We start from the raw sequence: 27,672 nt of genomic DNA, 5'->3' as shown, positions 1-27,672 counted from the left end.
CGGAGTACTGATTTGTCCTCCGATCCAACGCTCAATGTTGGATAAGACGGTAGGGTTAGCTATTTCTGTACTAATTTCTACTTTATCCTATCCTGAAAGGGATAGGAATTCTGATATCGCATCGACTTTATATTCATTCTCTACTATTAAAGTTTCTTTCTTGTGATATCTCCGGTCTATACTTATTTCTCTCAATGTTTACTGTTCTTATCGTAGGCTATAAGTAGCAGATATTTATTTTAGTTTTTTTGTGATCCATGGAGGGAGGCATGTGCTGAAATAGTTAAAAAGTTATAATTTTGATTAGACCTACAGTAAAAATTGAGAGTGCCAGCCGTCTCCTCATTCAGAGGCGAGGGCGAGAAGGTATTGAAAGTTACGTGGAGGAAGAAGACACGGAAAAGGGGGAAAGGTTGCTTTATTGAAAGGTATTGCTTTTAGTTTTGGATGCTATAGCTAGCTCTGCTAGGACTGACTTATTGAGTGTGTTTGTTGGGCGACTTGGAGATCTAGTGCGTAATGAGTCAATAATGGGGTTTTGGGGTGTGATTCTTTACTATTATTCGCAACGTATTGCTGCTTCAGTTGATCTTGAAAGCAAAAATTGGGATCCCTGGTTGTTTTAGGGGTAGAGGGATGGGATCTGTGGGTTGAAGTCAAAAGCTGCTCTTTTTTGCTTCTTTCTGATTTTGCTTTCAAAGCTGTATTATTTTGTTTTGGGGGCATTGTTTTAGATGGGAATGTTATTTGGATCTTCAACTATTTTACTTGTTAAGAACACTGGCTATATATCTGTTAGAAACTTTCTGCTGGCGTTGAAGTAATGCTTTTATTGGCATGATTTTTAAGGTAAGAGTTGTATAGTTTTCCTACTTCAATCCTCGCTTATGGTTGGCCTTGTGAGTTTTCTTTAACTGTGTATAATGATTTCCTCACTGTTTGGGAGCTTAGAGGTTTCTTTTTGTTGTAGTTCTTTTGGGTGATTTAGGTGAAGTACGCATGAGGAATTATGTCTGTTTTACAAAGTCTGTTGCTTTTTGCCCTTTGCAGGAAAAAAACGGCGCACAAGCTCTTTTTCTTGGATCCTTTCTGCTAAGATGGACTGGAATTTGAAGGCTCCGTTGCAGTGGGAGTGGGAAAATCTGGCCTTGTTTTCTGGGAAAGAAAATGAAATAACGAAGTTTACAACACAGGTTGAATGGAGGGCTGAAGATGGTGGCGTAATCAGTAATGGATCTGTGTATTCATCAGGGAGTGGAACTTCTTCTGGCTCAGAACTTGGTAATGGTTCATCCAAAAGTTCAATCTCTGCATCTGTTGGCTCTTCATCAAAAGTTGGAGCTACTATATCAGAGTTGAACTTTGAAGCAATTGAAGGCTTACATCAGAATCTGAACAAGAATAATATGCCGTTCAGGGGTGAAGATACTGGAACGTCTCCAGTGATAGTTGGAAGAAGTGGTGCTGGGGAGCCACCTATAGGTCTAAAACTTGGCAAAAGAACTTATTTTGAAGATTTTGGCACCGCAAACGTCAAGACATCTTCGGTTTCTATCACACCAGATGATCCTTCTTCTGTTAAGAAGTCTCGTCTATCTCATCAGGCCTCTCAGAATACTTACTGCCAGGTTGAAGGGTGCAACATTGATTTGATTGGAGCAAAAGATTATCATCGTAAGCACAGAGTATGTGAAAACCATTCTAAAAGCCCTAAGGTTATAATTGCCGGTCAAGAGCGACGTTTTTGTCAGCAGTGTAGCAGGTATAGTTCCTTGCATTTGTTGCTGAAAGCAAATTATTATAGCTCATTTCCATTATTTTGTAGATGTAATTTTGTTTGATATTGAAGCCAATCAAGAAGAACTGATGTGATTGTTATGCATGGGATTTCTTTGTGCGCCTCATTTAGATTTAGGCTTTGTTTGGGATGGCTTTCTTACTTCTTCTTAAAGCAGCTTTCTAGTACAAAATATTTAATTTTTGTATTAAAAAGCTATTTTAAGAAGCAGTAAAAAGCCATCTCAAACAAGCCTCAAACTACTGTGTTCTTGATACTGGTGGCCTAAAAAAATTTATAGATTGTCAAGAGATACACACATCGACAGGGAATTGAGATATAACTATCATTCAAATTGGATTTTATTTTAGTGAGCTAGTGAAACCTCCCTGAATTTATAGGATATGGCTTAGTTTCTTTTGTCTATGTTCATTTCAATTATTTCTTGATGCGGCTTGACTCAACATCCAGTTTTATGGATTTTGGTTTTTTTTGCATTTGTTTAAGGTTCCATGATTTGTCTGAGTTTGACCAGAAGAAAAGGAGCTGTCGGAAGCGCTTATCTGAACATAACTCACGGCGGCGCAAACCACAGCCTGAAGCAATTTCATTTAACTCACCGGTTCTTCCTTCTTCATTTTATGGTATGGAACTGTCTTTCATATGTTTTGTTTAATTAAAATCCTCAAATGATTAGTGCTAATGGTTTTTTTATTTTGTCTGATACTAGTTCATAGCCTATACTGTGATTTTATGTTATTGTATTTACATCTTGAACCAAATAAATTTTCTCTGAGCTGATATATTACTGTTAGAATATTTGTTGCATGTGGTCACTGAAGGTGAACTTCATTATTTTGTAACTTACTCGTGCATTCCTTTTTTGAATATGAGCTTAAGTAATCGAACGAAGTATTTCAACCACTTATGTCTGGTAAGGTTATTTCAATTCATGCTCTTCATCTATAACTTTAACTGAGGGAAAAAGAGTTAATATCTTCTTATGAGCATGGCAGCTTGCTCAAATTCATGGCAAAGAAAGGTGTGTTTGTTTCTGATTGTTTCTGAATGTATGCTGCTCCCGCTTAAAAGTCTTTGGCTATTTAGATGCAAATCAATCACGGGCGGATCCCCGCTCAAGTCAAGGTGGGCAAATGCCCACCCTCGAACAAAAAAATGTGGGAAATTTATATACATATCACTTTATTTTATATTATTTACATTTTTAACATCTAAAACTTTAATATTATATGTCTGCCACCCATAGAACAAATATGAGTGAATGGAATGAAATATTAAAGTTTATAGGGTGGTATGAGTGATAAGAATGATATATATGAGTTATATATTTGAATTAAAATTTTATATGAGTGGTGAGAATGCAATATTAAAGTTTTGAGTGTTAGATATATAAATAGCATGAAATAATGTGGTATTTATGTAAATCTCCCAAAAAACTAATGTATAGGAGGGGCAATTTTGGAATTCTGTCCCCCTAAAAAAAAAAATTGCCCTAATTTTATCAATCCCGCGCGTGCCTGCCCATCTGAACCACTTGCACTTTGCAGTTCGCAGCCACGTTCCCGAATGTCTTTGTAGTTCGCAGCCACGCTCGTGAATTATTTTATTATTATTACTATTTGATGTTATTATTTTATTTTACTTTATTTGGTTATTATTATTGTTGTTGTCTAATTAATTAAAATCTTGCCCATCGTGAATAAAGAAGCTGAATCAGCCCCTGAAATCAATGCCTTTTTTTTTTCTTGCAATTGTTCTTTTGTGTATTCTTTTTTTATTCTGCATTGTCTGTTGATTGATGCCTCTGAATATTATCTTTATTGTTTAGTCAACACGTGGCTTCATATTGCCTAGCCATATTATTTATGTTGATGGGCTGCTGAGAGTTGTGTGGTTATCAGGTGCAATTCTGTCTTAACAGAAGAAATGGATTTTTGTTTGGTGATCTTTGTTGACTACTTAATGCACTTATGCATTTTCAAATGTAAATTGATTTGATTATTAGTACTGTTTTACAGGCAGTTACTGAGCTCATAAACGAGCCTACTTTATTCATATCCTTGCTCGGAAATCTAAAGATATTGAGCTAACTGGAATGCTGGAGGAAATTTATTGAAAGGAAATGTAGTTGTAGTCATTAACTAACTTTAAAACACTAGATGACCAATTTTTGTAATATTAATCTGTTCTTGTAGCCTGGGAGATTTTCTTACATCTTGCTTTTCAGCCTTTAATTCTATTTAAAACAGGGAATTTTTGGTTAACTTTGATATAAGGAGAGAAAGATTCCATGCTATTATTAGTTATAATTCTATTTATTGGAATTGGAAAGTCAGAGGTAGGGGGGCTTGGGGTGGGTGGTTGAGGTGGGTGGTTGAGGTAGGGAATAGGTGCGGTTGTAGTGATGGTGGTTTCCATGTTGTCTACAGAAGAAAACAAAACCTCCTTGATAAGAGATTCTAGGAAAGTATTTCCACATCCACGAAACTTTCCCTTCTAATTTTGTTTAATTGTGTCCTTCTGCATGTATCTCATTTACTAAGAATGATATGGAGTTGTTTCTTGCAGTGAAGCAAGTGTAGTATATCCTGTTTTTCTGAGATGCACTGCATGTAGCTCTCAAGCCATATACCTGAAAAAATAAGGGTGTTTAATATGCGAGTGGCATAATTTATATAAATTGTTAGGATTGGTCCAGTTTTATATTAAGTCATTCTGCAAGATATCACACTTACGTAAATACCTATATATAAATGCCATTGGTTGATGTACAATTTGGGGAAAATTGAATAAAGCTTTAGAAAGATTTTTCTCCTAAAATCTGTCATCTCGCCGTCTCCTCCCTTCTATCTCTCCCTCTATCTTGCAAGAAGATCAAGAAGAGTTCAAGAGCTCTTCCCAATTTTATAACAAATGGTATTAGAGCCTGGTGGAGGCGATTGACGAGTAGAAGGGTTCTTGTCCAAGAAGGGAAAGGAGAGGTTGGCGATTGGGCAAGGCAAGGGCTCGCGATTGCGAGCTGTAGCTAATCCGATGTCTCCATCTCGGTCATGAGCTCACGATCGCCTTGAACGGTAATGTGAATGAGCTTCTTGATGGCGAAGACAACGACCTTATTGCAGTGTCAATGCTTGCTAATGTAGAAGTCTTCTTGGTACCATTGGCATCAAAGGCGGAGGGCTTGAAGGCGGAGGAGGAATCTTCATAGAGGATCTCACGGAGCATAAAGGAGACGTCCTTATTGGAAGGGCGGTCATCGGGGCGGCACTGGCAGACCGGGGGATGGCGGAAGAACTGAAGAAATAGTCAACATAGGTGTTTCTTCTTGGAGAAGTTGCGCTGGAGGTGAAGTCGATGGAGGTTGCTGGCAGATCTTGAAATATTTTGTGGTTAAGCTTGGCACCAATGAGGACATAGAGAACAAAGGTGCAAACGAACAACTGAGCGCTTGGCACAGAGAGTCTGTCTATTAGGGTATGAAGCGATATTTGAACAATGACAGAAGTTTTGTTGTTGGGTCATCAATGTAGTTAGGATTTGAACAAGATCTGGACAATTGCAAGAGTGTTGAAATATGGGCGATTCTAGTCTTAAATGAAATAGCAACTTAATTGTAAGATCTAGTGGGAGAGACGGGCAATTGGCAAGCCTGGATAGGGGAAGAACAGTGGCAGAAGATGGCATTTCTTAAATCGAGCAGTCGAAATTCATGTTGATCTGGAAAGCTGAAGGCGCCACGGGATGATCTTTCTCAACAAGAGCATAATTGATACGCTTTTGAGCATTTGGAGCAGTTGATTCACTCCATAAATTTTAGAAAGAAAGTTGAAAGAGAAAAGGAAAACTGGACAAGCACGCGTTTGTGTACAGGAGCAAACGGATAATGTGGGAGAACACAGTTTCCCGACAGGCAGGCTTGGAGCAGGCTGAACGCTCACAGGGGCATGTGTAGGAGCTAACGGGCATGGAGGAGGCTCGGTTTCGCGGTTAGGCCATGAAGCACGAACGGCCGCTAATCATGCAAGTGTGAAATAGACGCTGGCATTCTGTTCGAGAGAAATTGTGTGGACCAGTCACCGGGGTGCGGAGGCAGGGTGATGCGCATGTTTTCGAGCGAGATAGACGTGCAGAAGCCACATGGTTGGAGACGCACGCGGATTGTGTGTGTGCATTTCACTCGGGATTGGACGGCATGGACGCGTGGTGTTGCACGTGAGTTGGACTTCGGGTGTAGTCCATGAAGAAATGGGGAGATGAAATATGAATATTGTTCTTGATGGAAGCAGGTGAGTAGTGGCTCTCGGTCAACAGGGAAGCATGAAAATCCGCCGCAAGGTGGAGGTGCAACTACTAGGAGGTGACCGGTGGAATGGAGAGCAAGGTGTTGTTGCTTGATCAAAGACAGTAAGATAACATTCAAGATTTCTCTTCCATTTTTTTTTTTTTTTTCATTGTAACATATGATTCAAGGTGAAGATTGTTAGGATTTGTCCAGTTTTACATTAAGTCGTTCCGCAAGATTTCATACCAATGTAAATACCTATATATACATGCGATATGTTGATATACAATTTGGAGAAAATTGAATAAAGATTTAGGAAAAATTTCCTCCTAAAATCTGTCATCTCTCTCTCCTCCCTTCTATCTCTCCCTCTCTCTTGCAAGAAGATCAAGAAGAGCTCGAGAACTCCTCCCAATTTCTTAACATAAATTCATGTTGAATATGGCAAGCACAGCGAGGCAGTCTCGTGTTGGAGCATTGCAAGGCTGCTGCTTACTATTGCCCATATGCCAAGGTGGTCGTTCACAATGGCATAAGCATGAAAAAAAAAAAACAAGAGAAAGCATGACCAGATTTGTTCCCAGGGGACCTCAGCACTCTTTTTTTTCTTCTGCCCTGCCCTTGGCAACACAAATCCTCTCCTTTCCCCAATACACAGAAGGTAGGAATGTAGGATCCATCGGCGAAAGCGGGTACTTTAGACTTGTATGATCTTTTTGCATTCATTCCTGAGTTTTTCATGTTTGAAAACTTTTTCCTGTTTCTTACGTTGATGTAGCACTAAAACTTCAATGCTCTCTCTCTCTCTCTCTCTCTCTCTCTCTCTCTCTCTCTCTCTCTTCTATCAAATATTTTTATGGTCCATCCAGCTCTGGATGCCACACTGGTCAGTTTGGAAGTAAGAACTATCCAAAAACAACAAATTTTTCAATTTGCTTCACAGCATGAATGCCATGAACTATTCTAGATACCAAATTTGTCAGTTTTAGAGTATATATATATATATTCTTATATTTAGCATCTATCTGTTTGTTCTACCAACTATGAAGGTCTCGGACTTGTGTACAGATTATGCTATATGCTATAAGGTTGCATGTGCACCGGCATACAAGCAGACATGCTTTAAAGCCAATTTTTCTGATTAATTTTCTCAAAACTGAAACTAATTTATTGGATGCAGCAAATGGACAACAAATGAACTTTTTTCTAAGTCGAGGTCCAGTTAGTAATGTAAGGCCTTCGGCAAGTTCCTTGTGGGAAAAATCATCTGGCTTTAGCCTTTCAACAACAGAAGGATCTTGGCCTAAACCAACCAAAGCAAGTGTTGATGGAGCATTGCATTTGCCTTTTATGGATTTCTCTGATACCTTTCCTGCATCACATCACGGTTTCAATAGAACTATACCATTCAAGGGCACCACTGCTGAGGTCCTTAGTCAAGGTAATCTCTTATATTTTATATAATAGTTATGCCTCTTTGGACTTTCTGCATAGATTTGATTAATGTACCATGCACCATGGACTGCTGTGAATTTTACGTCTTTTACTTAATTTTATGATTGTTCCAATAAGGTTGTTTCATATTGGGAATACGAATTGCCACATGATTGCGAGGGCCTTTTATCTTTTCTAGTCTTCATTTATCTTGGCTTTTCTTTGTTTTGATGTAAATGTAATTTTGTTACATCAGTGATGTCAAAATCGGGCCACGGGTCGGGTTCGGGACCAACCTGGAATTGACCCGGCACTGTTCGACCCGACCCGAACCTTATCCGTTTTTTCAAATGGGTCAGTTTTTCGAACCCGAACCCGACCCACTTCGGGTATATTTTACTAAAAATTTTTTAGTTAATTTGATTTAATTAAACCTTAATCAAATCAAGGTAAGATTTACTTCATTCAATTTAAAATAAATCAGACTTAATTCAATTTGGGCAATATGATTTATTATTTTTTGGAAATAGCATTTACTTATTTCATAACAATATTTTAAAACCCTCCTAAATTAATTAAAAATGGGTCAAACCAACTATTTCGGATTTCCGGGTCAACCCGAACCCGAACCGGTTTTACAAATGGGTTGAATCCCTAACCCAAACCCGACTCGATTCGGGTTCAGGTTGACTTGAACCCGAAATTTTTGGGTCAGGTTTTCGGGTCGTATCAAATATTGGCACCCCTTGATTCATGGATACTTTGAATTGAAAACTAGTCTCACTTGAATATGCAATTAAAACCTAAGTGGACAAACTTCACCTTCCTCCTGCAGGTCGAAGAAAGTTGCAATTTGTTGTCTGTTTTTCTGAGTTCTGATTTTCAAAATTTATACCGGTTAAGATATGTGGTTGCTTGTTCTTCTATGGTTAGTTTGATAGTTTACACCATCAATTTTGCCATCCAAGTTACATACTGTGTTATGACAACTTTGTCTGGAGTTCCAAAAAAAAAAACTTTGGAAATACATATGATTTTAACTTTATATTCCATATCAATTCAGGACACAATGGCGAAAAAGGATTCATGTAGCTAACCCCACGTAGTGGGACAAAGGCTTGATGTTGTTGTTGTATTCCATATCAATTGTGGGTGTTAATCACTTTCATAGTCTCATTCCTTTCACCTCACTTCCACCTCTCCCGAGTTTAACTGAGAGTATGCTAAACTTCCTCTTCTAGCTGAAGGAAAATGATTTCTTCTGTCAAGCAACCACTCTTTTATGCTTGCTACAAACATCTCTGCTTGAGCAATGAGCACCTTGGTTTTCTTAAGCAAGTCTTAACTGCAATCCTGCAAGTTGGCTTTAGTCTGCAGTTACTAGCTTTTAAAGTTTTATCTTTGACCTTACCAATTGTATGTGTTTATAGAGAGAATTGCCGCGCTAGAAATCTAATTGTTTCTTTTTCTAAGAAATTTAATTCTAGTGACCGCCTTCATGATTATGCCAAGCTTCCAACTTCTAATGGTTTACCAAGATATTTTAAAGAAAACCATTTTGAGTTAATATGACAGTAGCATGATCACTTTGGCACTTTTTTATTCTTTTTAGGTACCAATTTGCTTCATATTCAGTGATGTGTTTTACCATATCAAGTGAGTTGAGAAGCAAGAAAAAGTGTTGAAAACAAATATAAAGTGTTTTAAAAGAAAGAAAAAAAACTTCTAAAAATTTGCCTAAGGCTCAATAGTTGACATACAAATTTATTTCCTTGGTGCTTTCACCCAGCGGATTAATCAAGATTTAGAGGTAAATGGGATGAAAAGGCCGGCAATTTTCATATAATTCATTTTTGGCTTTACCCTTAGAGATAGGATACGAAATGAGCATATACGTGAAAAGGTTGGAGTAGCACTAGTGGAAGATAAGATTAGAGAGAATAGTCTTAGATGGTTTTGTCACATTAAACGGAGGCCTTCCGATGACCTTGTTAGGAAAGTTGAGGTATCATATTTGACTTATGTTAAAAAATGTAGAGGTAGACCTAAAAAGACTTGGTCAGAAAATATCAGAAATGATCTTTCTTTATTAGATTTAAATGAGAATTTGACTTTTAACATGACACAATGGTGAAAAAGTATTCATGTAGCCGACCCCACGTAGTGGGACAAAAACTTGATGTTGTTGTATGCATGGAAGAAACTTTCATGTTATACTTAACCACAAGAGTTTATTCCAATCCTTTGGGGCAAGAACCATCTACAAACACACCTGATCACCCCCCCCACCACCCCCAATTTTACAATACAACCCTTGTACTAATATTGTTTTGAACATCTATGTTTCTTCAGGTCTGGAAGCTTCTGTCTCAACTTCCAACTTGAATGGAGCACCAGACCTTCGAAGTGCTCTCTCTCTTCTGTCAAACGATTCATGCGGTCCCTGCAACACTGGACAGAGCAATATGATCCAATTTGCAAGGACTAACCCCACTGTGGCTTCTCATCCTCCAGTTCCTGCTTCTACCTCCCTACCAGAATGTTGGCATGACGACCATTCTCTGACTGAGCAAGCTCTGGCTTTCAATTTCAACGGTTCTGGAAGTCACTTCCAAGAGTTCCATCTCAGCAAAGCTCCATTTGATAGCCCTTTATTTGAAAGCAATCAGGTTTTTTCAAAGTCAGATGGTCACTTCCTGGGGTTCAAGACCTGAATGGCTTGCTGCTTTTACTGCTCTCTAAGGCTTCGTTTGGGACGGCTTTCTTACTGCTTCTCAAAGCAGCTTTTTAATTCAAAAGTTTTAATTTCTGAACTAAAAAATTATTTTAAAAAGCAGTAAGAAAGTTGTCCCAAACGAAGCCTTAGTTTTGACAACTTTTTATTGTAGCACTTCTACTTCCTGATTAATTACTGAACTGAATTTGATCTATGACTATTCAGAACTTGTTGTTCTGTTATTTTATGAGAGAATAAAGCATGGTTGAGAACAATTTTTTTGCTTTTAGTGCTTCTGGTTCCATTGAAGGTGATGATGAAAATATAAATGATAAAAGAGGGTGAGGATATCTGAATTTTTGAACTTTTGACTTTATTTTGAAATTTGTGTGATATAAAATTGATTGATTATTTAAATATTATATTTATGTTAAATTAAATTTAGGGTTTTGAATTCATGATGAAATTTTGGTATGATATCCTCACCCAAATTTCTATTATAGTCCAATGTTGATGTGCATATCTTTTAATAAATTGATATTGTCATAGTTTTGAAAATATAAGGGATGTGTGTTTTTTTAAATGTCTCAATTAAAAAAATAAAATAAATAGGGATATCAAGATAAAAAAATGTTATTTAATATTGAGAAATTTATGAAAATGTAATTAAATTCATATATATTTATATGCCAAATAATTAAAGTTTTGTGTTTATTTATGTACGATGTTTTAATTTTTAAATTATATAAAGACATTATTAATATTAATTTATTTAAAATAAAATATATATTTTGATGTGATTTAAATATTATAATATTGTATAAATATATATAATTTGAATACTTGATATATAAATATATAAAAATTTTATGATAGGTTAAATCCTCTTTGTATTTCTTTACTAATAGGTATGATCAATTGGAATATGGTTCCATAAATAATTTCAATGACTAAAATATCAATTATAATTGCCACCCAATCCTTCAAATTTATGACTTAGTGGCACAGTAATTTATTATTTTTTTTCTAAAATTAATGTCATTTAATTTTGTGTCAGAAACTTTTTCTGAACGTTTTGCGCATCACCAACGGTTTTTGCGTTCTACCATTGATTTTTACACGATAAAACATTCAAGCCAGCTGCAGTGGTTTTTTTTTTTATTTTTTTATTTTATAAAGCCAATTTATTGCTATGAGCAAACGTGACGTTTATCAAATGCATGAGACTAATAAGGCATCTTTGGGACAGTTTTCTTATCGCTTCTTAAAATGATCTTTTAATATAAAAATTAAAATTTTTATACTAAAATATCGCTTTAAGCAGCAGTAAAAAAGCCGTTCAAAATGAAACCTAAAGGGCTCCTTGGTTGGCTAAAAAAATGGATGCAATATAAAAGAAATGGAATTCAAAGAATTCGGTATTAAATAATATTTGGAGTTTTTTAATGAATGTAAAGTACATTCAGGTGAATAATTTTTTGTTTGATTTGAAGTAAAATGAATGTAGTATAAACTTTAAAATGGTGATAGCTGACAGGAGACGATTGTGGTAGTGGCGGCGATGGTTAATAGATGTCATGGTGGTGGTCGGTGGCAGGTGGCGGTGATCGATGGCGATCAAGCTAGTTTGCTTGCATTGTAAATCGTTCTAGCTCAAAATTAGGCGAGTTTGATTTACCTTAAAACTGGACGAGTTTGCTTTACACTATATTAACTAGAATTGTTTAAATTATATTTACTTTACTTTATTTTGCATTCATTTTTCATCCAAAAACATAAATTTTCAAAATCCCTTCAATTGAAATACTTTACACTCTTATGTAATCCAATCAAACATCCCCTAAACTAATCTTTAAATTAGCACAGATTTAAAAGAAAAATAGTCTTATGCATGAAAATATTATTTAAATCTTGAAGTTTTGAAAAATATGATATTATGACAAAATTTAATATCAAGCTCTATAATTTTTTTTTTATCATCGTGTTTGCTTAGGTTTCATTTGAGATGATTTTTTTATTGCTTCTTAAAATAGCTTTTTAATACAAAAATTAAAAATTTTGAACTAAAATACTGTTTTAAAAAGCAATAAGAAAGTGATCTCAAACGAAGCTAGCCTTAGGCTTCATTTGGATAACTTTCTTGATGCTTATTTAAAGCAGCTTTCAAGTACAAACTTTTTACTAAAAAGCTGTTTTAAGAAGCATTAAGAAAGCCGTCCCAAACGAAGTCTTAATCTGAGAGTATTGCTATACTTCCCCAAACAAAATTTCAATTAAAATACAGCCTTTTCTTTTTCAATTTATCATTTTTTTTTTAATATTTGCTTTTTTCATAGATGGATTTTTAAATGCGAAGTGATTTATATTGATAAAATCATAAAATTTCTAAGCATAAAGTTGCATATAAAATGAACATAACCTTACTATATAAAATCAGATAGCAACACAACACCAATAGACCTTTCAACTTAAATTTAGACTTTATTTGAGACAGTTTTCTTGTTAATTCCTAGCATAAAACTTTTTAATACTAGAAATTAAAAATTATTTTAAAAATAGTAAATAAGCCATCCCAAATAAAATCTTAGTTTCGCAAAAGAGCTCAGGTGGTGGTCCGACATAGCTCAGGGCATCAAGCGGTGGTCCGACATAGCTCAGGGCATCAAGCGGTGGTCCGACAGAGCTTAGGACATTAGGTGGTGGTCCGGCGGAGCTTAGGACCTCAAGTGGTGGTTCGACGGAATTCCAGGTGTCGTGTGGTGGTCCGGCGGAACTCTAGGCAATGGTCAAAGAGGTAAAGAGGAAAAACGATATCCGATCTCTCTCTTTTCTCCTTAGGCTTAGGGTCCCTTTTTAAGAGGAAATGGATTATAGATTTCTTGTAGTAGTATGGCCAGTAAATAGGTATAAAATCAAGGGCAAATATGGAGTAGTTTGCATGGATGGCTGATGTTGAATCCTTTGATCGTGGACCGTTTGATGGACATTTGAATGTCTTAGTGATGTCGGAATTTAGTGATCTTAAGCTCATTGGATTCGTCTCGTTGAGCCGCTCGATTAGACTATAAGCGTGTCACGTTTGGTAATCCAAATTGTGGTTCTAACTCTACAAGAGCTCTTCGTGCCCTTGATTTGGACTCATTTGAGATCGGATTGAGTCAAATATAGCATCGTTGGGTTCATATTTCTGAGACGTTCAGTTCGACTATAAGTTTGCTGAAGTCAGAGTTCAAATGATCCTAATTTTAATTTTGAAAGTTTCTAACTTGATTTTTCCTCGAGATTCATGCCCGATCCTGATAATTTTTTGATGATGTATCAATAATCAATGTGGGTAAATAGATAAAATTATATAGTATTATCAATAGTAGTTAAAAAAATATATATCTTTTTTTATACAAAAGTGAGTCAATATATACTATTATAAATTTTATCATCCTTAATTTATTTTGGATAACTACCCTGTTATTGTGAGGTCTCAAATTCTAAATAAGAAAAATAAATGATTATGCTAAGTAGTCAATAACCAGCTTCAATTTTATCAAACAATTATAACATAAATTGCCTTAACTCTTAGCATAACATAAATATTGACAATAAAAATGTAATTATATTTTTCTTGCTGTTTATTTATTTATTTAATATAATTAATAAATTCTAAATATCAAATTGATTGTAAATGAATAAATATTAATGCTTAACTGAAAAAAAAAAGAGTTGAAAATATAATAAAGAAAAAAGAAAGAAATTCATCCGCTTTGCATATTGGATGTTAAAAAAATTTTCTCCAATTTTATAGCAATACTAAAAGTATTTAGGGGTGTATATTATCTAGGTATATTGAATAATCAAACAAAACTGATTATATTTTATTTATTTGTTAAAGTATATATTCTGTTATCGATTATAATTTTAACTTTCTTTTATATTTGATTAATTCGATTTTTGCTTTTATTAAACTGCTTAAATAGGAAAGAAATTATATTAATTTTTTAAATATTAAATTAACATAATTATTTAAATAAATATGTAACATAAATATTAATATGCACATCATATATTTAACATATACATTTTAATTATATTGTTTAAGTTAAAAATAAATATATTTATTAATAAAATTAATTATATTTTGATTCATTTAAAATTAAACCAATCTCACTAAATTAATTTTTTATTAGATTTAATTTGATTCGAAAAAATAATCTGATATGTCCTTATTTTTTTTTTTATAATTTTAAGATCAAAATTAATTGAGTTGGTTCTACGAGAGAGAGAGATTATTGTGTTCGGACACCGGACAAAATTTACTGTTGAGTAATAATGAATTAACTCTTCACAGTACTGAATAGTACCGAGCTTAGTATTGCTCGATACTATAAAATATCATATTTATATTGAGCTTAATACCGAATAAAAAAATGATGTGACGCATTTTTATTGGACTTCAATACTCATCGAGTGTTCGAAGCCCATGATTTCCCTAACCGTGAAGCCGTGTAGGGATCCCGGCATCCCGCTATGTCGCTCGTCGATCGGGTACTTCAATTGGACGGCCAAGATGTGAATCATTCACGAATCACGGCGTGTTTACAAACGGCGAAATGGAATGATCTACTGCCGTCCGATTTGCCTTATGATGGGATTAGCAGGCTGATGCTATTTTTACATTTTTGGAAACGGGCTCCTACCCAAATGGCCTCGTTGTTTAGATAAATCGCTGTGTGCTCTCTCTCTCAGATTCCGGCAATTTAGGCGGCGGCGTGGCCATGGGGAAGAGTTTGTTCTCGTCGGAGCCGATATCGTTGAGGATGGATAGGAGGTCGCCGGAGGCGGTGAGGTTGCGAGAGGCGGTCTCCAAGAAGCTATTGGACTTCCTCGGGAATTACTCCGACGACGTCTTAGCGGTATAACTTTCTTTCTCTAAAGTTAGCTCTCGTCTTATACAATGGAGTTTCGAGATCATCTTTCCTTTGTATAATTTGAGATTTTATATTTTTAAGTGTGAAATTCTGGACATTTGGATTGAATTTTGTTGTTGGCCTATAGATGTACTTGCATTCTAATGGTTAGTGTTTCGGCTGCTTCTGTGATACTATATTTGTTTTTTGATTAGTCGATGGCCGCCGATGTGGCTTCCGAGCTTGCCTTAGGGTTCGGTGTGATACTGTAGTGTCTCTTCTGGATTGTGAATAACACTAGCTCAAGCGTGTCTGTCTTAGTTATTTTTTCTTCTTCTTTTTATTCGATGGATTGTTTTTCTATTCTTTGGTTCGGTATAATGGAGTGAACTAAAGTTATGGTGATGGTGTGGGATTACCTCACTTAAACTAAGCCTTGTATGCTTCGGTTGGAACGTCTTTGGAGGGTTTGTGTTTAGGTTTAGTGGTTTTGGTCCTTCGGATGGTGTATGGATTGAATTAATTGTGTTTGTTTTGGATGGCGTACATAATGTGACCAAGGGATTTTGGTCGGGGCTAGAAAGAGATGTGGGAGAGCTAGGGTTTCGATTAGAGAACCATGCCTGATGGCCCGATGAGGATTTGATGTGGATCCTTTATTGCTGATTTTATTAGAGCTTCCTCATATTCATCTTGCTTGAAATTATTTCTCTTTGTTCTGAACCACAAGTAGAGAGAAAGAAAGATTGTGCGTGTAAGGTGTGATAGCGGGTTGGCTATACTAGAGAGAGAGAGAGAGAAAATAATTTTTGGCTGATCAGAATCTAACTTCAAATATCCGAGGTTTCCTTAAGCTCACATTTATAGTAATAGGAGGGAATAATGAACTTTTAACTACGTTTATATTGCAAGTAGCTAGTTGTCTTGTTCATAAATTAAATAAAATGTATAATCATCATACTTAAGCTAAGGAATATGGTATTCCTGAAGAGGATGGTAGGTGATCTTGTCCTTAGCCATGGAACGGTGATTGACAGACCATATGAAGGATAGTATGGCTTTATTTTGTGACACTCAATCATGATACAAAGCTTTTTGTGCTCTAGTCTCCTTGTAGGCTATTTATTTATGTTGCCTTCTTTCATGTAGATTTTCATTTTACTCCGTGCATCCATGGACCTCAACATTACTAAACCTATTGGTCTAGTTTGTTTGAATTTACTTAACTCTAGAGTCCATCAGCCCATATTAAATATTTTAGGTGGAATTGATCTAAATTACTAGTCTGGCCCTGATTGGAGGAGTGCCTCCTGGATTATGGCTCCTTATATCAGGTCATTTGAACTTTTGCAAATTAGCATCAAAGTTAAGGCTACTAACTTTATATTGGTCTTCTGATTTTATATGATCTTGTCTTCCTCTTGCTGGAAGATTGAAAACATTTGCAAAGGGATTAACAGTAACTGATTGATAATGGAGTTTCTGCTTCTTTTTTGCTTAGGACGATTTCTTGTTTTTGGTGGATAAAGAGCCCTCATCTTAAAATAATTTTGCACCTATGCAAGGACTAGCTTGCGTGGTTCAATGATTTTAAGTTTTTCTTGTTTGGATGAACAATACTAATAGGTGATTTCTTGCTTAATTTGATAGTGTTGATATATAGCTGTCTTTGTTTTTATTCTACAGAGCAATGTCATTACATGTACTGCTATCTTGCAGGGGAGTTATTGTTTGATCCATGAAATTCCATCATGTTTATAATGACGGAACATTTGAATATGTGGTTGTGAGACAGGTTGCATAAACTTGAATAAGATCTATGTAATGCAATAACCTAAAATAAGAGCTTTCCTATTGCACCTCTGTGGTATTGTTGGACGCAAGTTTGGACCCTTAATCAATGTTGTTTGTCAACTCTTCCAGGACACACATTGTAGATGCTCAAACATGTTTGTAAATAAATTAAACTCACATAGGATACAAATAATTCCCCTGTAACTCCGGTATTTTCTAAGTCATTATTTCTTTAAAATTCTGGATTCTTGTTCTCCTTTTTCTTCACTCATCCTCATTTATGATTTTTCTATTTTGTTCTTGATAGAATGATGGAGTTATTTATGTTTAATGTTAGATTTTCTGCTAATAATTTTAGAGTTTTAGCTGTTGCATCCAATGGTGGAATCAATATTTAAAATAAGATAGGAAGAAACAACTTATCTTGAATTTATTGGGGGCTATCATATATAACTAGCTATAAGCCTATAAGAGAGTTTATATGTGAAACTTGCATACTGTACATGTGTTAGACCGGTCCACTGGACCGGTCCAGCCGGTCCTGGCGGGACCGGTTCGGGGGCAGAAATCGCGAAACAGGCGGATCTGGCGGAAGAACGAGCGGCCCGTCCGCCCCCGTAGAGCCATTTAGGAAGTTTTTTTGAGCGTTTTGAGAGGGAAATTTGAACGTAGGGACTGTTTAGGGAATTCCTTTTGATTTGTATGCATTAAATAGTAGATTTTCCTAGGGTTTGAGCATCTTGAATTTGGCTGAAATTTGAGATCTCTTAGATTTAGGTTTTCTTTGGGCTCTAGCGGCGTCTAGAGATTTGGGTTTTTTTTCCCCTTATTTTTAAAGGCATCAAAATTATGGTAGTCGAGATAACTTTTTACTTGGCTGCTTTTTTTGTGTACCTCAACCTTAGCTATTAATGTTATTACCTCAATGTGAAGGATACATCCAACCAATCAACAGTTTTCCAACATAACCTGTCATTTTTTAAAGGAAACATTGAATCAAACAATCGTTTGCTACATATGTGATGGAGAGTAAAAGACATGGATGAAAAAATAGACTCTATCCTTCTAAAAGGATATTAGGCTAATTCTATCTTGCTCTTTCTATCTCTCTTTTCTTCTGATATATTAAAGTTCCTTCTGTTGGTAATTAAGTTGCGGTTGTTATCTTTTTAAAGAAACGGTTATTCTTGTTGAATTAATTTGCATATGTAGTAAGTGTGACATGAATATGGGCGTTATTGACATTCTTATTTTCACTATGAAGGAGTACATTGTGGTGCTTGTTTGTAATGGCAAGCATCAAAATCAAGCACGTGATGACCTACAGGCATTTTTAGGGGAGGAGAGCGGGGCATTTGTAGCTTGGTATTTTTGACTCCTGGCTTTCAAGCTACTTGCTTTGGCTATTTTATTTCTCATTAAAAAAAGCTATACCTTATTGTCCTGGTTTTTTTACTTATAGCTATATGCAGTGATTTTTAATTCATAATTCTATGCTTTGTATTGCTCAGGCTTTGGGATTATCTTTCCAAAGAATTCATTTTGAAGGCTAATCGTGACCTCGCTGATCCAGAAGCCAAAGTAACAACTAATCATAGTAAAAGTTTGGACAGGGAAAATATAAGTAGCATTCTTGCAAATCATGATGCTCAATCAATTGGGCCACCAAAGGTAATCATTTGGTCTTAACTAGGCATCAAGCGCTTTAGTAGCATTTTAATAGCATTGACTAACTGATGAATTTGTAGACTAAGAATGGATCATTGGAACTGCCAACCTGTAGTACAACTTCAGAATACTTAAAACCTTTTCAATTGTCAGAGAAGCTCCAGCCTTGCTCCCCTAATTTAGATGAACGTTCAACTGAAGTAAATATGGAGAAGTTGAAGCCACAAGAGATTGCTCTTCAGAAGAGTTTCGGTTCAAAGAGTGGTAATTTCACTGCAGCAGCAAAAAATATGTTATCTTCAATTACGAGCTCTCATGAAGTTTCACCTGTTGGCAATCAGTCTTTACATTATGAACTTCAACACCGGAAGGTTGATAGACAAAGCCTTTTGTCTTAGTTTGTCAGACTATTTGTAGAAACAATGAGTCTAACTGCATCATTCCATATGATAGTACAGATACCAAAAAATGCTTCCAGTACTGTACCTTCTCAACGCCTGCCTGAACCAAAGACACAACAGACTGCAATATGTTTGCGATCTGTCATTGCAGGCAAGGCCTTATTTCTGACTTATGTTCTGACTTCTTGATTTTTATGCTGGGATTTCTTATCCATATGCATTAATTATGATTGTGCACTGTAATTTCAAGATATTAATCTCAATGTTCATTTCTCAACATTGCTTAACCTTTCCCCTTGTTCACATATTAAATAATCTGGGCATTGTTTCTTGTTAGTTCAAATTTGTTTTTTGGCATCTGTGCTTGGCCCATGCTTCTTGATGACTAAAGTTTGAATCTTCATTACTTTTTTTTTTCTGCAGAAGAACATCAATTGAGGGCTTCATCCAATAGAGATTTTGCTGAAACAAGGCTGCCTTCAACTGCTATGGATGATTTGTCGCATCAAACAGTTCGTTTACGTGGCAATGTTTGGGATAGATTAGGAAGGCCTCATGTAGAAGATAAACGACCAATTCAAAGAGACCTATCTGATCATCTTGATTTAATTGAAAGTGGAAAACTAGACCATCGAGAAGAACCTCCAAATCCGAGGTTGACAAGGATTTCATCAGTGGCTAGCACAACTAGTAGCTTAAATAAACATTCTTATGCAGTTGATAGAGGCGATGTAGAAGGTGTATCGGTTAAACTATCTGGTGAGTGTAGAACTTCAGATAAAATGGTCGATGGAAGTACATTAAAAAGGAAGAGAGAGATGGGTGAGCTTAACACCAACAATGGGTCATCCTGCAAGGAGAATTATCTTCAAGACAAAGGACATTATCAGCATGAACGGCATTCAATTCCTGTCAATCAGAACTGTCAACAAAGCGTGAACAAAATTGCTAGAGTAGCTGAATCTGATGCAAAGTTTTGTTTTATAAATTCTGCTTATACTGGGCAAGATTCCAAAGCCTCTGTAGTTTCTCAATCTCAAGTGAACAAGAATTTGATGATCTCACCTACGGAGAATCTGGTTCCTGTCAGCACAACATTACCAACTAATTCTAAATCTCAGAGTAAAACAGATGGTGGGAAAGCCAACCAGAAGCCTGTGCAAGAAGTAAGTCTTTCTCACCAACAACCACCATCCCCTTTTTTCTTACCCATTTTTATTATGCACTACATTTGTTTCTTGTAGGATGTTCTTGCTGTTAAATTAAGGCTTCATCAGATTGAAATGGATATGCTTAAGCTTCGTTCAAAGCAGGCGGCACGTAGCACGGATGGAAAACAAAACGTGTCTTCAGGTTTTCAAACAAAAAGTTTCAGAATCCCGACTTTATCTTCAGTGCTGATTGTGGATAACATGCCTTTTATTGTCTGAAGTTTGAATAACTATTTCGTGCAAGTTAAAAATATTGTTAAAGCATTAGATTTTATGCATTTTTTTTTCTCTTAAGAAGTATTCATCAGGGTTAAAGTATTGTTAGAATTTTTTTTTAATCAATCCGTGCTATCTTTCTCGAAGTTTTCCTAGCATTTTATGGCTTCTTGAAAATTTTCCAGAATAAAATGGATTTGCTTAGGGCAGTGTACTGTATGATCCTAGCTTGATTTGGTAGTGCCTTGATAAGAACTGCAAGATGATTCCTCGAAAGGATAAATTGAACTGAATCCCCAGGAAGGCAGATGGCAATTAGCGTCCTTGTATTTAAGAGAAGAGTAGCTTATGGTTTTGGAAGCATCCCTGAGCAAAGAAGAATGGGTTTGTTTCGTGGTTAGACTTGCTTTAACTTTAGTTATGGGATATATCATCAAGCCTATCATTTAAATTGAACAAACAACTTATTTTTTTAATTTTTGTTGTCTGAACTTACCATTTCTTCAATTTTCATCTCATGCAAAGTCTGTCATATTAAAGGATGCAAGTGATGGAAGAAGAATGACTGCAGTGGATGTATGAAGTGTTTTGTTTCTAACTCCAAAATCGACTTGTCATGATTTTAACCAAATTTTGCAAGAAGTGGTTGAGGGTAGATTCATGGGATGTTAGCAACAAGTAAGACGCCATACTTAGACTAATTATGGTAAGGAAACAATGATTGACATGGGCATGACACGCAACTAAACTCAATTAGTTTAGTTTACTATTAATTTGGATGTTAGATATGTAGTTAGTGCTCTTGTTGCTAACTTAGATTAGCACATAATTTTTAAGTTAATTTTGGGTAGAAATGAAGTAATTGCTACACTTAACCTAAGAAAGAGTGGTTAATTATTGGTGGTGATTTTAATAAACTTATATAGGTTTCAACAAGGTGGATCATGAGAGGATTGATCATATTAATGTTATTTTGAGAAAATATTAATTGAGACCATTAAAGAAAAAATTCTTTGAAAGGGTTGGATGAACATAATGCTGAAATATATATCAATGTAAAAATTAAAGTTGAATTAGTTTTGAAGACGATAGATAAAAGTAATCCTTCACATCTAAATGAGATATCTATTGAAATTCAGGTGGGTATTAGTGATATTGAAATTGTTTGGCTAATGAGTAGATAATAGTTTAGTATGGAGACTTTGAAGTAGATTTTATTGAATTGCATATTGGCCAGTTTTGCTGTATGGATTCAATTGATGAGGAATGAGAACTTTCACGTGCAATTAAAAGATGGTGATTTAAAGGTGAATATTAAGATTTATATGAAATATAAGAAGGATAGGGTGAAAGTTTATTCTGTTAGTCTTATTATGGGATTAACAAACATTGAAGGCAAGTTAATAAAAAAAATTTGATGGTTTGTCCATGAGAAAATGGTTAAAATGGTACTTGGATTATTTGTGAGGATCATTTTAGTACTAGAATATTTAAAATATCAAATTCAGTCCCTTGAATTCTCAAATATGATCCAAAATAATCCCATTGTTGGAATTGCTCTTTAATTTGACAAAAATTTCACAAATGATGTGGAGAATAAGGTTATTTTTAGGAAGTGAAGTTTTTAAACATCTTAATTTGCATAAAATATCCTCATTTTCCACCTCATTTATGAACGTTGCATGAAATCTTTGTCAAATTAAACAACGATCTAATTGTAAGACTATTTTGGATCATATTTGAGGAGTCAATAGACTAAATTGGGCATTTTAAATATTCTGACCAAACAAAAAAAAGTCCAAGATTCATTTTAACCATTTTCTCGTGGAGGCATATATGATGGACGATAGAAGATGCATCATAAAACTTATAGTTAATTAATGTGATTGTGCTCAAAAAGGCCACCTTAGGATTTTTACTATGCAAATAGCTTTCTTGAATGTGAAAATCAAAGAACACATAAAAAATGCATAGCCAACAATACATGCACACAGATTTGAAAACTAATTTACCATTTAAACGTTCGTTTAAAAAAAATCTTGAAATAGAAAATCAGCTAAAAATTCCTGCAATCCAAACTCATCCCAAAGACACTTATCATACAAATTAATTCACTAACATCCTTATGTTTTGGCAAAAAAGATGCGGTAACTTCATAAGAGAATGACAATAATAGCAAAACAGAGAACTAGTAAAGAATAGCAAGAACAAAATAAGGATTATGTTATTCACCATTGTGGGTGTCTACATTCATGTGGAGAAATTGAGACCTACTTATTATGGAATCCAATATTCAACTTATTACACATATCAAACTTTCTATTTTTCTAATTCACAGATTTATGAAGCTAGCTAAAATTTTCTTTGGGGATGTTTGGTTGGCCGAAAAAGATTTTGCTATAAAAAAAACAGTGTAAAAGGAATGCATTAATTTGAAATCTTTGGAGATTTTTGGATATGTAAGTAAATTCAGGTTATTATTATTTTTTTTATTTAGCTTGAAGTAAAATGAGTGCGGTGTAAAGTCCAAAGATGGTGGTGGGCGGTGGTTGGTGGGCGGTAGCGACGACAGTGGTGGCTGTTGCTAGTGGTTGGTGGGGGCTGACGGTTGTGGATGGTGGCAAAGGGTAGTGGCGAATGACAGTGGTTGGTGGTGGTGACGACGAGTGGTGGTTGATGGTAGCGGCTAGTAGGTCATTGACAACCGACATTGGTGGGTGGTGGCTATTGGCGGCTGTGATAGTTGGCGGTATACGGTGCGGGCCAGCGGCAACATGGCGGCTTGCTTACCATGAAAAATGAATTTGGTCAAAACTGATCGAGTTTTATCCAAGTAAAAATGTCAATATTTTTAAAATATCTGAATTTGGAATACTTTATAACCACTTTACTTCAAACCAAATAGCCCCTTTATCAAAACCAAATACTTGAATGGAAGAAATCAATAAAGGAAGAAATTGCTAGTGTCAAAATTTTATTTTTAGATGATTTTGAAACGTTCATGTTGTGACAGCGTTGGATGTCGATGTTGTGAAACCTAGCTACGATCTGCTTGATAGAAATGAAACTTGTATGTTCAGAGAATGAAATATTGAGTGCGGGCAATTGATTAGGGGTTGTTGATATGAAATAAAAAAAATTAGTTTTTTCTTTTGAATAAGTAAGAATTAAAAATATAAGACTTTGTATTTCAAAATTTTCATAAAATATTTATGACAATTGTTTCAATTTTATTTTTAATATATTTTTAATCGGACATGTCTGCAACATGTCTGATATGTGTCGGAAGCATGTCCGATGCATGTCATGTTTGATACGTGTCGGACACTGCATACCTCATTGAGAAATATTGGTGTACCATAGACTTAGGCAGAGATAGAAACAGAGAGCATCGGGATGTCGGAGGAGCTAGCTTTCATAAATAAGAGACAAAAATGTAAACCATCTTACCTTCGACACAACAGGTGTGACCTTCAATTTCGTTGCGAACACACGCGCTTGCAGAATTCAAAAGCACAAACTACAGTCACAACCTTTAGGCGACGTCGTTGAACACCCTTGCTTCTAGAAATCAAAAGCACGCATAGCAGTTGCAATTGTCGAACACCCCAGCTTGAAAAAATCAAAAGCATGTTGGGAACTTGGGTCGTGATAAGGCGTATACGACTACTGCAAGAGAAACAGGATTGCCCTAGGCAGCTGAATTGAGTTATGGGTGAAATGTTAGAGACGAAATGAGAGGATGGGAAAAAATAGAAATTTTATTTGATAAAAAATTAATTCTATTAATAAATTATAACTTTAAAAATATCAGACAAATTATATTTTAAATAATTTTTTGATTATATATAGGGATATGCATGTCTTATTTCATTTAAATGTTATTATAATCAAATATGTTTTGCCTTGTTAGACACATGTCCTGATCATGTCGGGCACATTTTTGTGTTTGACACTACATACATTCTTATTGAGGTGTGTGGGTGCATCATTGGCAATGTTTCAAATTAGATGCAAGTGGAGCTAATACCAAAACGATGATATTAGTTATGATCATCATGGAGAACCTGCTAATCAACAAGATCAATCTGACTTATGAAATTATGATCTAGTAGGGGTTCGAACAAGAAATGTAAAGGCTCCTAAAATAACATGATTTTGCTGATTTAATTGCTTATGCTCCTATCGCTTTTGAATAATTGCTAGGGGATGAGTTGGGATTATGCATAGAATAAATAAACAATGATGGGAGTGTTTTATGGAAACAATCTATACACGAGGAAATGGAATTACTGGAAAGGAATAGAACATGGCAACTTGTTGAAAAACCACAATAAATGAATTGTGAGTTGCATGGTTTGTAGACTAATATTATGTTGGGGATCTAGATAAAAGAATATTATTGACTGGTTATTTTTATCTGTATTTTGGAGCAGTGTAAGTTGGAAAGCTAATCTGTAATTTGTTTTTGCTTCATCAACTACAAAGGTAGAATACATAACTGATATTGAGGCTAGAAAGAAAGGTATGTGGTTAAAAGAGTTATTGGAAAGGCTTAATAACAAAGAAGTGAAAACTGTAATATGGTATGATAGTGTCATACGACTTATGATAAATCATATATTTCATGAAAATATATGATGCAACAAAGATTATATGATTAAAAGTTTCACAAAAAGATTTGCATTGAATTGTGTTGAATTGTTTTAACACATGTAGAAATCAAATGGCCAAAGAGGATTCTCAAAGTTGACTCTAAGTAGTTGGGATAAATAATGATGGCGATGATTATGATCCTCCTTGCTTGATTTCTAAGCACCATATTTCTTAGTTTTATATATAATTTATTCTATTTTATTTCATCATCCTTCTATAGAGATCGAACATGCATGGTGACTTCTCACCTATTTAACTTGCTATGATTTTGTTCTTCAATATTAACCTTAAATATCTCTTAGACATGCTATGAGAAAGCTTCTTATGCTATATTATTTGTTTACTGGTTGTGTCTCATTGTTATGTAATCTCTTTATCATATTTAAATTGCAGTTTATGAACTGTTCAGTTATTCTAATCCCAGTTTTTCTTAATGCAGTTTTGCAAAATCTGTCCGAGGAAGGTATCGAGTCAAGAACAGTTCTGGTGGCAAATGTAAACTGCATAACTCGTCATATACGATGCACAAAATTCTTCGAATTTTAGTAGTTTCAATAAAGGATTATAATAAAAATGAATGACTTATGTAGTTTAGGGTTTAAAAGATGTTGATTTTGTCATATTTTCCTTTGTTTAAACCTTAGGTACATTTTGCTGCAACAAGAGAATCTTTGATTTCACACTTTGGAAAGTGCGGCACTATTGCTAAAGTAATAATGTTAACTGATGCTGTAACTGCTTTGCCTAAAGGGTATAATCCTTATTCTTTTAAAAATTGATGTTTTCCCTTGACCAGTTTATTATATTTCTTATGAAAAAAAAAAAAAAAATCATCTCTGTTGTTTACAGGGCAGCATACATTGTTTTTGCGAACAAGGAATCAGTTGACAAGGCAATTTCCCTTAGTGGCACCTCGTTCTTCTCTCGGATTCTTAAGGTATGACTTGGGACAAATTTAATAATTTACTGAAAATACAGATCTTTAGAGGTCCGAAATTCTTCTTAAGGCTTCATTTGAGACGGCTTTCTTTGTGCTTTTTAAAGTGGTTTTTTAATATAAAAATTTTAATTTTTTACTAAAAAGTCACTTTAAGTGTTGCAGAGATGAAGGATGCTTTAGGCGGATGAGTGGCTTGACCCTTAGAGATAGGATACGAAATGAGCATATACGTGAAAAGGTTGGAGTAGCTCCAATGGAAGATAAGATTAGAGAGAGTCGCCTTAGATGGTTTGGTCACATTAAACGGAGGCCTTTCGATGACCCGGTTAGAAAAGTTGAGGTATTATATTTGACTTATGTTAAGAAAGGTAGAGGTAGACCTAAAAAGACTTGGTTAGAAAATATTAGAAATGATCTTTCTTTATTAGATTTAAATGAAAAATTGACTTTTAACCGGACACAATGGCGAAAAAGGATTCATGTAGCCGACCCCACGTAGTGGGACAAAGGCTTGTTGTTGTTGTACTAAAAAGCCACTTTAAGGAGCAGGAAAAAAGCCGTTCCAAACGAAGCCTAATTCCGCAAGACTGAGTAGAGGAATGCAAACAAATGGAGTTTATATTAATATATACCTTATTATCATCTTATTAAGGTTATTCGAAAGGTTGAAGTTCCTCCAGATTTCTTGGTTCCATCGCAGTCTACTCTGAAGCAGCCACAGCCATTTTATCCTCAGCCTTCCCATGGGAAGATTCCCATGCAGAAACCTTACACAAGCTCTCACCTTCAGTGGAGGCGTGACCAACGCTCCGGCGGCGAAAGCTCGTTAACTCCATCGTCGAACGGGTTGGGTTCATCAAATTCTGGAAACTAGGGTTCCAGGTTCAAAATTTTATGCAGAAATCTTTGATGGAAGAAGGTATCAATAGTTAGCTTAGGACTATTAAACCGAGGTGCTGGAAATGAAGTATCTTTCTGAGCAGCTATTGCTTGAGAAGGATTTTGGAACAAATGCTAGAAATATTATATTGGATGAATAATTTGTATTGGTTCAATTTTCTCGGCTTCTTTACCTAATAACGATTTAAAGCCTTGTGCCCTTTTATAGGAAATTTTATTACATCCGGTGTCCTGACGTAGCTCTACATTCGAACGCCAGTAAAATAGTGCCACATGTTCCTACTTTTTACCGCGTGGCCCGACGACCTGACCCGGACAGGACCCGGTATTGCTATGTATTTATTGATTTGTGCAGACCGAGATATTGCTAGGTATTACTTGGTATTACTCGGTAACAAAAATATTATTCTATCATGACCAATACCTAGCAATTCTGAGTAATACCGAGCAATACCCCGGTTCTGCTAGGTATTGCTCGGTATTGATAGGCATTGCTCGGTATTGCTATGTATTGGTCTTGATAGAGCGGTATTTCTCGTTATTGTCAAACAATACCGAGCAATACATGCAATACACGAACATAGCAATACTGGGTTCCGGTCCGGGTCAGGTCGTCGGGCCGCGCGGTAAAGAGTAGGAGCACATGACGACATATTATTGACGTCCGAAAGTAGAGCTACGTCAGGACACTGAACGTAATAAAAATTGCTTTTATAGAGCCTGTGCCAGCCCTTTCTCTTGATTATATAGATATG

The 27,672-nt window shown here is 35.4% G+C and overlaps 2 protein-coding genes across 3 annotated transcripts; both read left to right on the top strand.

Moving 5' to 3' along the window:
- Positions 1-195: 195 nt before the first annotated feature.
- Positions 196-10,519, top strand: LOC110106291 (squamosa promoter-binding-like protein 12). Of its 2 annotated transcripts, none has more exons than XM_020836141.2 (5): positions 196-428; positions 1,051-1,762; positions 2,285-2,421; positions 7,261-7,521; positions 9,867-10,519. In XM_020836141.2, exons 2-5 carry the CDS (start codon positions 1,098-1,100, stop codon positions 10,226-10,228), a joined length of 1,425 nt encoding a protein of 474 aa, XP_020691800.1. In that variant the 5' UTR covers positions 196-428; positions 1,051-1,097; the 3' UTR covers positions 10,229-10,519. The 2 variants fall into 2 exon arrangements, with proteins under 2 accessions (XP_020691800.1, XP_020691799.1); XM_020836140.2 differs by lacking the exon at positions 196-428 and adding an exon at positions 460-849.
- A 4,385-nt stretch (positions 10,520-14,904) lies between these two features.
- Positions 14,905-27,082, top strand: LOC110106296. Its single transcript, XM_020836151.2, has 11 exons — positions 14,905-15,137; positions 18,190-18,290; positions 18,437-18,596; positions 18,674-18,964; positions 19,052-19,145; positions 19,418-20,160; positions 20,239-20,347; positions 25,517-25,572; positions 25,722-25,828; positions 25,927-26,014; positions 26,670-27,082. Exons 1-11 carry the CDS (start codon positions 15,000-15,002, stop codon positions 26,889-26,891), a joined length of 2,109 nt encoding a protein of 702 aa, XP_020691810.1. The 5' UTR covers positions 14,905-14,999; the 3' UTR covers positions 26,892-27,082.
- The last annotated feature ends 590 nt before the right edge of the window (positions 27,083-27,672 follow it).

Source organism: Dendrobium catenatum, unplaced genomic scaffold (assembly GCF_001605985.2).
Source record: "Dendrobium catenatum unplaced genomic scaffold, ASM160598v2 fragScaff_scaffold_1021, whole genome shotgun sequence".
Classification (NCBI taxonomy): Eukaryota; Viridiplantae; Streptophyta; class Magnoliopsida; order Asparagales; family Orchidaceae; genus Dendrobium; species Dendrobium catenatum.
The sequence above is the reverse complement of the archived record's forward strand: the minus strand, read 5'-3'. Positions and strand labels throughout refer to the sequence as shown.